This window comes from Pollicipes pollicipes, unplaced genomic scaffold (assembly GCF_011947565.3).
Source record: "Pollicipes pollicipes isolate AB1234 unplaced genomic scaffold, Ppol_2.1 Scaffold_6052;HRSCAF=7182_pilon_pilon_pilon, whole genome shotgun sequence".
NCBI classification, from domain to species: Eukaryota; Metazoa; Arthropoda; class Thecostraca; order Pollicipedomorpha; family Pollicipedidae; genus Pollicipes; species Pollicipes pollicipes.
Genome location: NW_023596805.1, coordinates 3,763,805 through 3,778,112, shown reverse-complemented (window position 1 = coordinate 3,778,112; position 14,308 = coordinate 3,763,805). Strand labels below are relative to the sequence as shown.

At 50.6% G+C, this 14,308-nt stretch overlaps 1 protein-coding gene across 1 annotated transcript in view; it reads right to left on the bottom strand.

Annotated features, from left to right (window-relative positions):
• LOC119104703 (RYamide receptor-like) overlaps positions 1-2,900 on the bottom strand; it is a 6,634-nt gene extending 3,734 nt beyond the window's left edge. Inside the window, exons 1-3 of the mRNA XM_037228420.1 lie at positions 2,273-2,900; positions 2,127-2,173; positions 1,166-1,348 (exon numbers count right to left, since the gene is read on the bottom strand). Coding sequence (XP_037084315.1) covers positions 1,166-1,348; positions 2,127-2,173; positions 2,273-2,900 — 858 coding nt within the window. The remainder of the gene's footprint in view (positions 1-1,165; positions 1,349-2,126; positions 2,174-2,272) is intronic.
• Between the last annotated feature and the right edge of the window lie 11,408 nt (positions 2,901-14,308).

Sequence of the window (14,308 nt, the reverse complement as noted above, 5' to 3'; positions counted from 1 at the left end):
TCCGCAGTTCTCTGAGTCAGCTGTGCGAGAGATTGATGATGGGCTGGACCCAGGCCCTCCTCCCTGCTCACTCTGGGTCAGACTCTAAGCCGAAACCCTCACTTCACTCAGAATACAGATGGCCCTGGTAACTTTTCCGCTGATGAATTACTGCTGGTTGTCGCGTGATTGCATGGCACAAACTGAGGATGAAACGAGTTTGATCAGTCGAGCGGCGATGTCTGTTGGCTTGCATTTCCATCCACCACTAGCTCGTTTCAATTTCGGGCAGAAATCCATTCTTTGCTGGTAAAGTCGCGAACAAAGAACGATGTCAGTGCCATCTGTCGTGCAGACTTCGAAGCACACCGTATACGAAATTGGATCCATTTATAGGCCTGAAGCAAGGGCACGACCAAACACGGTGTTGACTTTCACTTCTTCAAGGCATTAATAACATCGCCGGACAACAAGTTCGCAATGCCAGTGAAAAGTAATCCAGGGTGAAGGTCGTGAAGAATGAACTTGGAAGGCTGCGGTACCTCTCACCGCCCCACGACACTCATTGAAGGTAAATCGCGTGTACTTTGACTTGACTAGTTTTGCTCCGTATGCATGATTGTGAAACCTTTCTTTGAGGTACAAATATTTAAAGATAGTTAGATAGATAGAGAGATGCATGCTAACAAAACGTGATATATCTTATACGCCCTCCTTAATATAATTTATCACCTCCATCACCGTTCTACCGTTTATTTGTATTTACTTCTTCACAACGCAAGACGCATTTTACTCCAACACATCAGATGATAAATTATTCGGGGGAAGTACCAGTCATGCTCCGCGAAGCGGCCGGCGTGCGGGATCTTCGAACGATCAATACATTGACTCATTAGTCAATACATTGACATTGGCATGGCTTTAATACCCGCTGAGACGACCATCGACCACCATGGTTCTCCATGCCACTGGCCGCGGGCTCACCAAGCGTGCACGCTCATCTTCCGTTTGACGAGCCCTCTAAGCTTGCGTGCTCACCTTCCGCTTAGCGAGCCCTCCAGGCGTGCGTGCTCACCTTCCGCTTGGCGAGCCCCCCAAGCGTGCGTGCTCACCTTCCGCTTGGCGAGCCCTTCAAGCGTGCGTGCTCACCTTCCGCTTGGCGAGCCCTCCAAGCGTGCGTGCTCACCTTCCGCTTGGCGCGCGCCAGCCTGATCTCCCTGACATCCTGACTCCTGATGAAGGGCGAGCTACGACCCCACACTTCCAGCGCGATCCTGCCGTACGTCACGGCCAGCACGGTCACCGGCAGGAAGTACTGCAGCAACATCACCACCACCGTGTAGTAGCGCCGCCCGTTCCCCTCCCACACCTGCCGGCACAGCGCCGGGGGTCAGGAGGTCAGGAAATGTAGTCCCGTCCTCTGCCACACCAGTCGGTGTGACTACGGGGGTCGGAAGGTCAGGGTCTGTTGTCTCGTCGCCTCCGACACCTGTCGGCACAGCACCGGGGTCAGGAGGTCAGGATCTGTAGTCCCGTCCCCTTCCCACACCTGTCGGCACAGCGCCAGGGCTTATGCGGTCAAGGTCTGTTGTCTCGTCGCTTCCAACACCTGTTGGCAGAGCACCTGTGCTCACCCGTGGTCAGGAGGTCAGGGTCATTGCCTCACGGGGAAACATCGCCTGGAATCGATCAAACGTAGCTGTACTGTTCGCATAGCTCCGCACGACAACCATATTCACAGCTTACAGGGCTGCTGGTTGTAGCATCTGTGAGCAGTGAGCCTTACGGACAGCATGCTACAATGAGTTGGATGCCCGTTACGCTGCATAAATGAGCCATAAGACGTTATGTTCACACATCACGCTGTATGTTCCAGGTCAGGATAAAAAATAGCCGTTGGTGGTCGTTTGTTGTTGGTGTCATTTTGCTCCCACCAGGTTGAAAGAGGGAGGCAAGGAAGCGAAAGGTACGATGTCGTGGATAACTCGTAAAGGCGGGCGCACTTTCCCTGCCATTACTATCAGACTCCCCTGCTGAGGGCCTTTCTGTGCCCCCCTGATCCGCCTCTCCCCCAGCGCCACCACCACTCACCGCCCTCATCTGAGGCCCGCGCCCACCCCTAGCCGCCACGTGCGCCACGTACCCACCTCCTGGCAGACGCAGTGCTCGTGCATGGCGAAGTGGCGCTCCGCCTCTGGCACGTCCGCGCGGGACGTGACGGCGATAGGCACGCAGGTGGAGAGGGCCAACATCCACACGGCCAGCAGCACGATGCGCGTCCTGCGCCGCGAGCCGCGCGACACCAGCGGGTGCACGATGGCCGTGTAGCGGTCTGCAGAGATGGCCACGAGCGTGTACGCCGACACGAAGACAGAGACCGCCTGCGCGAAGGACACGCCGCGACAGAGCGCGTCCCCGAAGGGCCAGAAGCCGAACACGACCAGGTGGAGGAACGTGAAGGGCATGCAGAGGCAGGCAATGAGCAGGTCGCCGGCCGCCATGTTGGCGATAAGGATGTTGGTGACGGTGCGCATGCGCGTCGCGGAAAAGACGACGTAGCAGACGAGGGTGTTGCCGGTGAGGCCGGCGACGAAGAGGATCGAGTAGCCGACCCAGGCGACGGTCAGGAACGGCAGGTCTGGCGGCGTTTCGAAGCAGTGCCACGTGCGGTACTCCAGCGGCGTGATGTCGTCGTGCAGGCAGACGCAGTCGTGAAGCAAAGCTGAGTCCCACAGCGGTGTGACCTCGTGTGACCTTTGATACGCCAGACATGTCGATGCGTTGACCTCTGGCAGCAGTTCGCTGACACTGAGCTGCGACCTGTTGACCTCCAGCAGCGAACTGTTGACCCCGAGCAGCGACGCGTTGATCCCGAGCAGTGACGCGTGGACCCCGAGCAGCGACGCGTTGCTGGAGGTCATCAGTGTCGCGGGGTCACTGGCCATTCCTGCTTCGAAAGTCAGGTGACTCAACTAGCTGCGCTCATAGCAGCATCGCAGGTGACGTATCCGGAGTTTTTCACTCAGTCCCACCCCAACAGCAGCGTCGACCTCGAGGCGGTGTGACGATCACGTGGTCACGCGCCGAGCTGGCGACGGAGCAGCTGCGGCCTGCTTGCTCAGGTCAGGGCCGCGCGTGATGGGGCCCAGCAGGACGTGTTGCCGCGTCGTCGATCGGCCAAAGGGCACTGGATCAACGCCTTTACCTGCCGGACACAACCGAGCACCAGACATAAAACACCATTTTTTTTATAGCTGCGATTGCTGATAAGGCACATGACATTGAAATGTTCTCCACGCCAGGTGTTATTTGCACACATGTGGAGACCAACGTGTAACTCGTGCTCCTTCCGTCCAAAACTGCGCTCCATTCACTGCGTGCAACATGGCCCCCATTAAGCTATCCCGGCTGGACGGCCGAAATTTGGCGACTTTTTCTCATCAGCAATTTGGTGGCTTTTTCTCGCAAACAATGTGGCATAGCCTGCACAGTTTTCGCATTCCAATTCGCCTTTAAGTATCTACAGACGTTATCTGTGGGTTCATATCAGGTTAAGTCGTAGCCATCTCGGAGGCATGCATACTTAGATGACCTTTCAATATTGAAGGTCGACATTTTGAAGGCAAGAAGATTTGTACGGTCCACACCTACCTAATGATTAGCCATGCCCTTTGCACACTCGATGATATTATGTTGATGTCAATATGTAGAACGTGTAGGGCTATCATAGACGTTATTGGCTTCTACGCTGCAATCTGTGAATCCTTGCCCGTAGTACCGTTTACCTGGCACCAACCGTTTATCAGGTGCTAGATACCAAAGCATGGCAACGTGCGATGAAGGAGGTGACAAGGATTGATGTGAAGGAAAATATTACGGAGGAAATAGATCAGATTTCCGCTAATCTGTAACCGATTTCATTGATCGCCGAGCGGTTATGCCATCGCAGCACATCCCTAGTGAAACAGAGGCGAATTAAGGTGGCACGTACATGCGTAAATATGGGGTGGGGCGAGATTAGTATGAAGTGTATGTCTTTCCTTGCTGTACCAAACCAAAATTTTCTCCCATCGGTCTTTTATATCCTACAACTGAAACTTATCTGGGGCACTTCTGCAAGCGGTCTGGCAATAAACTGAGAGAGGCAAAGCCTCGGTTGGGATCATGGGCGTCCAGCTGTCGTAAGATGAGGCGGGATGAAGTGACGCTATGCCGCCTGAGAATAGGGCACACATATACGCAACTCACCGACACCTGTTATGTGGGAGGATCAACCGCGATGTCCTCGCTGCGGGGATCGTGAACCAAATCAAAACAAACCACGCCGATGTCAATTATGGGCACTGAATTAGCGGTGGCACCGCTAATTCAGTGCCCATAATTGTAAAGCCTGTAAATGTAGAGCCTGTGTTTCTTCATCTTGTATTTGCGGTGCAGCGCGGGCCACGAGACTCCTTCAGCGACGGCTGCCCCGATCCTTCATCTGCGCGCCCCGAGCCGTCTCAGCCTCAACGCTCGGTCACGTGATCTACCGCCGCCGGCCATTGGCGGGCGCCTGCTGACCCAAGGTCCGACCGCGGCCAACCGCGGCAGGCCCTGCGCGCCAGATGCTCCCGCAGCCTCACAGAAATGGGATTTGCGGTTATCTGGGTGCCTTTTGCAGAAATGTACATCAGAAATGCGCCACTACTGCAACAGAAGCGCCCAGCACTGGCTTAGTCAGAGTTGTCAACTGTCGAGGCGCTCGTGCGAAAATTATGAAAGAACGCGACAGTTGAAGTCATTGTAATCAGCACACGTCGAACACAAATCGCGAATACCCACCGTCGCCTGGCCAGTGATCAATGGCAATGATGTTACCGCCTTCAATGGGATATAAATTCATTGGATAACTGAAATAAATTTGCGCTACAAATTTATTTAAGTTACGGGACCTATTCATCTACCTGATGTGCTTTTATATATGCAGTAGGCATCTAAAACGGGCGTGCAATGTTGCTAGGCTGACACTGTAATTGCAAAAAAGCCACCGCCCTTTGAATAAGCAAAGCACACATTGGTCGCGGTGCTGAACTCACTGACATGGTGGTTATATAACGGATGGTACCCTATTACCGATCACGTTTTCGATCAAAAATCCATAATAATACTGCTTAGGCGATTGAAGGAGGTGGGGAGCCCGTCTGGTGGAAGATATATGAGATAAAAGCTCGAATTTTAATCTGAGTGATTTCGAACAGCTGCTTGCTGGTAAGATATTTCGCCGGGGTAGTCAGAGACCAGATGCTGTAGGTGAGACGCACCAATTCGGAGATGCAACGCTTTAGTATAGCTCTATAACTGTAAGTTACATTTTTTAAGATTTTGCGTCGACCGCTTATCCAAAAATTGCTTGCTTGCATATATGATTCGGACTGGCAAGTATAGATTTAGCTTTTAAGTATGACTTTGACTTACGAGGATGATTACTACCTTCCAGAAAAACCTTGGGAGTTTATTTGTAGCGTCGAAATGTAAAAATATCGTAAATGAAAAGCAAAACCAGTGAGAATAAAAAAGCTCCCGTTTACTAAAATGGGTGTCCCACCTTTCGGGCGTGATACAAAAACATACTCCAATGAAACCTCAGGACTAGTTATGTACGCTGATAACACTGGGTATTGCGACTGCATCACCCATAAATTTAAGTGAGGCGCTTTTAACGTTATGCTACAGCACTACACTTCTTTCTTTATTAGCAGCCTCATAATGTGGCTTTTGCCCGCCGCAGTTAAATACGGCATAATCCGCTGAGAACCGTTATCGGCTGTCACGGACCAAAGATGCAACTTTTGAGCTGTTTTGGCCGCACGTTGCGGGTCTTTGTATCTTAAATTGACATTCCTACTGGTATGAATGACGCCAGTTCAACTGAACGTTTGTGATTGGCGCAGCGGGCGGCAAAGGTCATTTACAGAAAACGTATTGGTTTGCGTCGCGTGACTAACGCTTCACTATAGGCCGTGTCATGCGTTTCCCGAGACCAAGTGCGGGTCGAAAAAAGTCGCTGCGCTAAACACCAGAGCAAAAATCAAATCCATAGTGTCATATGTCTGAATTCGCGCGATAATAGACTAATATGTGTATATATTTTTCATTAAATTAAGTGTTCCAGGCCTTCGTAGCATTTATTGTACCAGCGTTTGGATCAGTCGGCGTATTGTAGGCATTACGGAACACATACGCTGTGAAAGGCAAGGGAAACAAAAAAAAAGCACTACTTTCATAATGATGAGCATAGAGTCCAATAAGATATCTCAGAACGGAGTGACGTCTTCAAAAAGGAACTATGAGCTATTCAGAAGGATTTAAAGAAAACTGGGATCACCAATCAAATTGAACCTGCATGATCTAGCAATAAGTCAAGAACACAAAACGGGTAGCACACTCTCCTTAAGCTCTTTACCGTAATGAATGTCCCACATGTGTGTTTGAAATGTTGGCCTCAATGAAGCCAGCTTAGATAACAATCATCTGCTTGAAACCTCGCCCGCCGGAATCGGTACAATGCATGCCGAGGTGTTACGGCAAGGTGAGGTGCGGAAAGAATGAGCTAGCCCCCCAGCGCCGCAACCCCCTCCCCGCCCCAAACCCTGTATTGCAAGCAAAATTTAGACCCCCTCCTGCGTTCTTCACCGCATTTTTTTCAGAAAAAGGAAGCATTATTTCAAACAGGACCTTTTCAACAACAGCAAACGCAAAACATTAATAAGTTCATCGCCTCTGCGCTTTGTACTTCGCCCGGCACTGCCACAGACCTGTGGCCTAAGGTGCAGGCAAAGTTTCGATGTCACTTTAATGCATCGCTATGTCATTGGGCCCACGCTGATGTTAAAATTCGCAGATGTGCTGGCGTGAGAACGGTAAACCAGACAACTTTTGAACTAGGAGAAGATCGATTGAGCCATGGGGAAAGCCTTTCAGTGGACATTTTTCATCGCCCTCGTTTGCCTAACCTGTCATATTTCATAATTCTATAGAAATACACGTCTCGTATATCAAAAGTTACTACGGAAAAGCAATCTTCAGCAGCCTCATTCTCTCTTAATAAACTTGTCCATCCAACGAAAGTCACTTATAGTGAGGCATGGTTCGTCATGGGAACATGTAAAGTAGGGACATAAAATCCTCGAGCTAGTGGAAACCAGCCCCATATGCTGCAGCTGTGTTCACATTAGCACAGGTATCTTGCTGTAAGACAGGGGGGCACGATGCTTATACAAGCAGAGCTGGCCATCTGCTGCAAGTTCTTGCGTGTTGGATGGCTGAAGGTTGCGTCATGTGGGATTTGCAGCGAAATTCACCACACCTTGCGCAGCATTGACGAATGTGACACTAAGCTCGGCTGGGTGAGAATAGTGAGAGTTTTGCAGTCTAGTCTGATGAAAACCGTAAGCGTTTGGATGACATAATAATGATCTCAGCCGTTGCCAGACGTGAGCCATGGTCTGTCCGGCCTGGCTTGTAACGACACGTGACGGCACGTGACGTGACGTCATACGGGACGTTACGGATTCAGGAACTTCTGTCCGCATTAGGGGATCTATATCTGCAAGTAAAAGCAATCGGATCGTACGCTTGGGCCCTGGGAGCTCACCGAGTCCCATGTTGGTTGGTGAGATTAACCCACACTTTATTGTCGAAGCACGGTTCCAATGCCAAGCCTCTAGTCGAACCACCTGCGCTGCCGAATATCAGTTATTGCCGGATGCATGGCTACTCCACAATTCGATACCGCCCGAGATAGCGGCGCATGCATCGGCCCGACAATGTCAGCCTTTGCCTTCAATCATCGCAATTTATGGCGGCAATTCCGCGGGCATTAAGATACGGCCGATGTCTGGCAAACCCCCAAACTCTCCGATCCCTGGCAATATCACTCACAGATTAAACTCGACCCCGTTCGCCGTTCCACGATAAGCGCCTGATGGCGGTCAGCAGACACGAGGCGATTACTGATCACCATCCCGTTGCCACGCCCGCTCGGAGCGCAGCAGAGCTTAGCATTGTCACACTTGCGCCATTTATGTGTTCCAGCCGACTCCGACGAAGAAAATATTGCTTTATTCCGCAGTGGTTCGTTGCCCCGTCGTCTGTCTCACCCTGTGAGCCATTATATATATATATATATATATATATATATATATATATATATATATATATATATATATATATATATATATATATATGGCGCTGATCTCGGCCATGGTGGCGTTCGTGGGCCGATAGCCGCAATCGATGTTCACGTATCAGAATCAAGTCACGATGACCTGTTTAATGCTTACATTTGTCATAAACAAACTTCAATGTCGTTTATCATCACGCCTGTTACATGGCTAGCGACATGGCAATGTCGTTTAACATTACGCTAATTACATGGCTTTCGCATGCAATTAGCACTGAATTGGAATGATCTCGTCATCGTTTGACTATGATTAAGTGTAACGACATTCATTTGGGCCTTCATTATCATGACTGGTCACACATAATCAATGGCGTTGAAAGAAAGCGAAACCAACCTCCCTCAGTGATAAATGTGCTTCGCCTTGACGAGCCCGAGGTGCTCGTCCGCGAGTTGTTGGCGGTGTCCGAGACTCGCGAGCAAGATACGAAGCAGGACGGCAATCTCCAAGTGACGAGCCCGAGGTGCTCGTCCGCGAGTTATTGGTGGTGTCCGAAACTCGCGAGCGAAATAAGAAGCAGGAAGGCAACCTCCATGCGATGAGACCGCGAACCCAGATGGGAGAGCAACGCTTCCATCGCCGGGTGTTGTACAAAGCGCTGCCTCCGGTGCTGAAGCAGGCCCGCCTTCGGACGGGGTTTTAAGCGCCACGCGCAACAGATACTGTGATGACTCAGATCATCCGATGAATGTATGCATGCAAGCGTGCCGCTAAGCGCCGGGTTTATTCATGCCCTTCATGTGTGTGCATGTTCTAGCACTCACCTGTGTTCTTGTGTTTTGTGTTTATGTTTTCACGACGGGCCGAAATGGCCGGGTGTGTGATGTGCATCGCCATCAATGTACGGCTTATGTTTAAAATGGTTCAGCCATGGCGAGGTGCTCGACGTGCTCAGAACACGCTGAGCATCACTTGCATTTGGCCAGCCGAGAATGCTTCAAAAAAGGAAGTGGCGATCGCAAAAGGTGGGAGAGGTGAGTGATGGAAGAGGTGGAAAAGGTGGAAGAGGTAGATGAAAGAGGAACATGCAAAATAGGTTGGTAAGCCCTTTGTTGAAAATTTTACGGTCTCCGTAGGACCCCCAGGCGAGGGTGATTTTTATAAAACTCATTACACACGCACGAGAGTCGCACTTGTAATATGGGATACAAACACATATTTTGGCGAGAGGACTAAGGGGTCATAGGGCTAGTTGAAGAAAAGTGCAAAAAATGCTCACAGTCGCGATACATGCCACTAGACGAAGGCAAAGTTACAGGGAAAGGAGTGAGTGTTTGCTGTATTTAGAGTGTAGTTTTGCTTGGTTCTTCAATTTTTTTATCCATTTCATCGATTGGTCTGCTGACCATATGCTGACCGCATACTCGTCAGAATCCCTTCGGACTTCCCGCACTCTCAGCAGATCGAGGCATGCTCGAGCGCAGGGTAATCGCAGGTCGAGGCATGCTCGAGCGTATATTACATATCATTATAAACAGTTCGTGATTCTGGACCATGCTTTTGGTAAGGAACTGCTGCGCGTATGAGGAATCAAACGCAAGAATATTAAGCACACTTCCGCTGTATTTCTGGGTATCATCAATATTGTTGGGCTATTCTTATAGCCATGTGCATCAACACTGGTTGTGCGCACACATTGTCTGATAGGGTGCACCAAAGGCACTGCGAAATTGGGAAGCAAGCTGGTGTACTAATTCCAGCCGCTTTGTTCGTGCACATTACCGACCGTACATTGAAACCGTTTCATTAACACGCGCGCGGTGTCAGAATTAAAAAGGAAAATGGTTTACCATAGGCAGCTCGAGATCCGTTTGTTAGTGAGGGTGAGGCGTTTCCGTTGAGTGAGGCCAAATACAAGGTCATGCAGTATACTGCCGTCGTATTTGGAATAAAATAAAGACAGACAGTCCAGGTATGCAGCCGTATCTGCTCAACGCACTGAATGTTCACCATAAATATTTGGGAGGAGCGCACTCAAGCACGCAAAGATGTGCGCACCCCGTAGCCGTTTCACGCGAAAAGGTGACACTAATGGTGCCTTCTCCATTCTTATTTTTATCTGTATCCAGCCCTATTCAACATATCAAATAGCAAAATTGGTTTGCGAGGCGTATATCTGACGTTCATATCATTCAAAATAAACCAAAACGAGCTGTTTTACAAAATAATCTTTTTGCCCATCATGGAACAACCAAGATTTTCATTCCGGTTTTCAGCAGCACATCCCACGCATATATACATACATGGAAGACCCTAAACATGGGTCTTATGGGTCTTTCCATGTATACATACATACATGGAAAACACCCATACATTACAAGCCGACGCGCGTTGATGCAATACACATCACTTACGGGCACGGGCACAGAGGCCATTTGAAGTTTTTTACAATTCGTGATTTTTCGTCACCCCATCTGTTTCTAATTTTGGAAGATGTTAAAACAAGATCTCATTGACACAAAATGAATGTCGAATGTCCCATGAAAATTGGACCAACCGTCTTCGTGATCTCTGGTGGCAGGAAAACTATGCGCAATGCAGCTTGGCACAAATCTAGTAGCGCACGGAGAATGCTGTTAAGAGCGTGTACCGTGAAGTATGATTTCATGGACGTCGGCCACATGTGATGGGCAGAGCACCAAACCTCGCAATATTCACCGAAAGCTTCTCGCATACATGTATCATCTGGCAGGGAACCGTCATCGCTACAGCAGACTGATGAGGGGCCGGTCCTGGGATGTGTCCTTTCCGTAACGACCGTCATCGCTACAGCAGACTGATGAGGGGGCCGGTCCTGGGATGTGTCCTTTCCGTAACGACCGTCCATCGCTACAGCAGACTGATGAGGGGCCGGTCCTGGGATTGTGTCCTTCCGTAACGACCGTCAATCGCTACAGCAGACTGATGAGGGGCCGGTCCTGGGATGCGTCCTTTCCGTAACACTTTATGCAAGCGGCGTGATGTTCCAATTCCTTTCAAAAATAAATTTCCATGAGAAACAAAGTCACATTGAGCGGCAAGCTAGGTGGGAAGGGTCACCTGATGAGTAACCACATGCGCTGCGGAATATTTATTCATGACCAGCGGATGCTCTACATCAACCTATGCCATTCTAAGTTGCACTTACGTCACTGAAAGGGGACGTTTTTTAAGATGTTTTCAAGAAACAAACGAACAACGCTTGTTATCCACGGCCTTGGCTGTCCCAGCTAACACCATTCTTCCCTCCCTTGGCCGGGGCAGGATACAAAGAACAAATAAAAACGATCGTTGAAGTTTGTCAGCGCTCGATCTTAGCGTTTCGAGCAAAAATTTATCAGATTCGCTTTACGCTTATCGATGGCACGGTCTACCTCTTAGCATGACAGGTCTGTCTGCCCCCGCCCCCCCCCCCCTCCCCCCACCACCCCCGGATTAACCGATGATGCACCTTCGACGCGTAACACACAGTACAAACACTGTGGGAGGCAAACCAAACAAAAACACGGCGTATCTACCCGACCTCAGCGGGACACCGTAGTCGGCACGAACGTAACGGCGAGCCAGTTAAGCGGCCCAATAAAGGACGCTCTCTCAGACAGCCACGATACGCATTACACAGAGCTCTCACCTGAGATCTCACGTGGGTATCCCACCGGTGCAGGAACCGCAATACATCAAGGTAACCGCGGGACTGGCCGACCCTCAAGACGATACGGTAGCCTGTAACGCCCCGTAACCGCTGCAAGATGAACTATCTTATGTACATACGAACACGCGCCTGGGCGCCGGCTTCGGGGGCTGAGCAGCCAGGCTCCGTGTTGGCGAGACCGGCGCCTGCCGCCGACTGCCGCTGTCGCCTGGGGCGCCGAGGTGACCTGCAGCGTGCCCTGAGGCTACGCGCATGTGTCGACGCCCCCATCGCCCCAAAGCGACACGGCGCTGTCGTGCACTGCGTGTTGTGTGGGAGGGGGGGGGGCTGTATAAGCTTGGTGCATGTTGGACGCGTGAGAACTGGACGGGAGACTTGGAAAAGTGGAGTGGGAAAAGTAGAAAAGTGGAAAAGTGGGAAAGTGGGAAAGTGCAAAATTTGTAAAAATGGAGAAGTAAAGCTGCAAGCAGCATGTGACGCAGTGGAAGTTGTATGTAGCTGTGCATGGCAGATGAGATGAATAAGAGAGAAGTGCGGTGACTATATGCGGCACACGGGCTTGGTAAAAGTTAACGCGTTAACCACTACACTCGGTTAACGCGTTAACGCGTTAATCAGGTATAAAGTGAAGTGTCGTATGGTGACGTTAACCACGACACTACACTACACTTGGTAAAAAGTTAACGCGTTAACCACTGCGCGTCTGTGAAACCAGAGGTACGGGGTTCGATTCCTTGCGGTGCCCGCCCTTCCTGCCAGGGTGAGAGGAGGGCGACACTATATAGCCTCAGCAGCTGAGTGCGTCGTAAAGCCCCAATGACTCACAGGGCTTGGTAAAGGTGCCTGCATACAAGTTGTACGCATTACGCACCTCAAGGCAATTGTGACGCTGATTTTTTTTGCCTCGTCCTCCAAAAACTTAACTGTGACAACCAAAACTATGTGAAAGACATATATTCCAAAAAAAGGTATTCAGGAGCTGCCAGACACCGTTGAATTGCGCGCCTGTACCATTTCGGGGTCAACGCGTCGAGCGGGGCACGGGTCAATGCCAACAGCCATGGCTCCGTCCTTGACGCCAGGACCCGAGAAGCAACGGCGGTCGCATCCGACCCGTTTGCTCGCATGGACGGGCGCGTTAGCCTACTACACGCCTCCACCAAATCACGCAGTGCACCGCGTTACGGCTGTCGCACCGGCAGCTGGTGCCGAAGTCGCATTGTCACAGCGCTGGAGGCGAGCTTGTGCTGCATGTATCACCAGCTTGTGGCGCGCTCTTAAGTTGTCCTGAGCTGCATCTGCTGCCACTGACTGCTGCATCAGCAGCGTCAGTGCTGCGTCAGCGGTGTCAGTGATGCGTCAACAGTGACCGTTGTAAACGAGGAATTTGTCGCATCCGTCAACTGGCCCGTCTTAACCATCAGATGCTCGGTTTTCAGCCTAGTGTCTCCCGCAAATTCGAAGGGCTGTTAGACCTGCAGTCCCTGCAGTAGGCTCGAGGCGTATCAAGATGATGATAATGATGGTGGTGGTAGTGGTGGTGATGATGATGATGATGATGCTGAAGAGAATCGCATCCAAGCCGAATAATTTGAATAACGTCTTCTTGACAGGCAAACCCAAAGGAGCCCTTAACTTTTGAAAACAAAATTTTACTGACATAACAAACACGCAGACAGAAGGGCGCGCCATAGTGTATCTTTCACAATCTCAGGCGAGTCTCAAGTAAGTCACACAAGCATGGCACGGACGGGTCGTGAAGAGCTTTTGCATTCACACACCACCGTAAACAGTGTATATACGAAGATGCGTGCAGCGGGCGTGTACAGTATGCCACGTAACTCGGCGCTGAGCTCTGGACGCCAGCCCCGCCGACGAGAAACCGTAAACAGACGTAAACCGCACAGCACGCGACGAAAGGCAGCTGCGTGTCCCGCGGCGCCCGAGCCAGACCCGTCACGTGACTCTTATGCACACGACACGTTACGCATGCATGAGAGGCACGTGACGAGATGGCGAATCGGCGGAGGGGGAGGGGCGGTGCGAGCTGCCAATCACCTGCGAGCTGCCAAACTGCCAATCACCTCTGAAAAACGCGAATCTTATGACACAGAAAACGAAATGGAAACAGGGTGCGATCGTTGACCATGCTGCATCCGTTTGCTAAGATATTTATTACGGAAATTACACACCATTCTAAAGTTTTCACAAAAAGCCGGCTTCGCATAGCCTTGAAATCGAAAATAATCCCCTGTTGCAGCCCAAAGCAATTTATGATATATTTCTGCTTGGGTTTTAAATTTCGAATATTGTAGATGCAAATCAAAGCGGCCAAAATCCGAGGAGAAATCAGGCTGGGGGTAGGTCAAGCCAGCCATAACGGCTTAGCTCCCTCCCGCAACCAATTTTTGGAAGTGGTGGGCTGTGACGCTGGCTTCAAGGCCGTGCAGTTTCGCTGCCAGCATAGCGCGGAGCC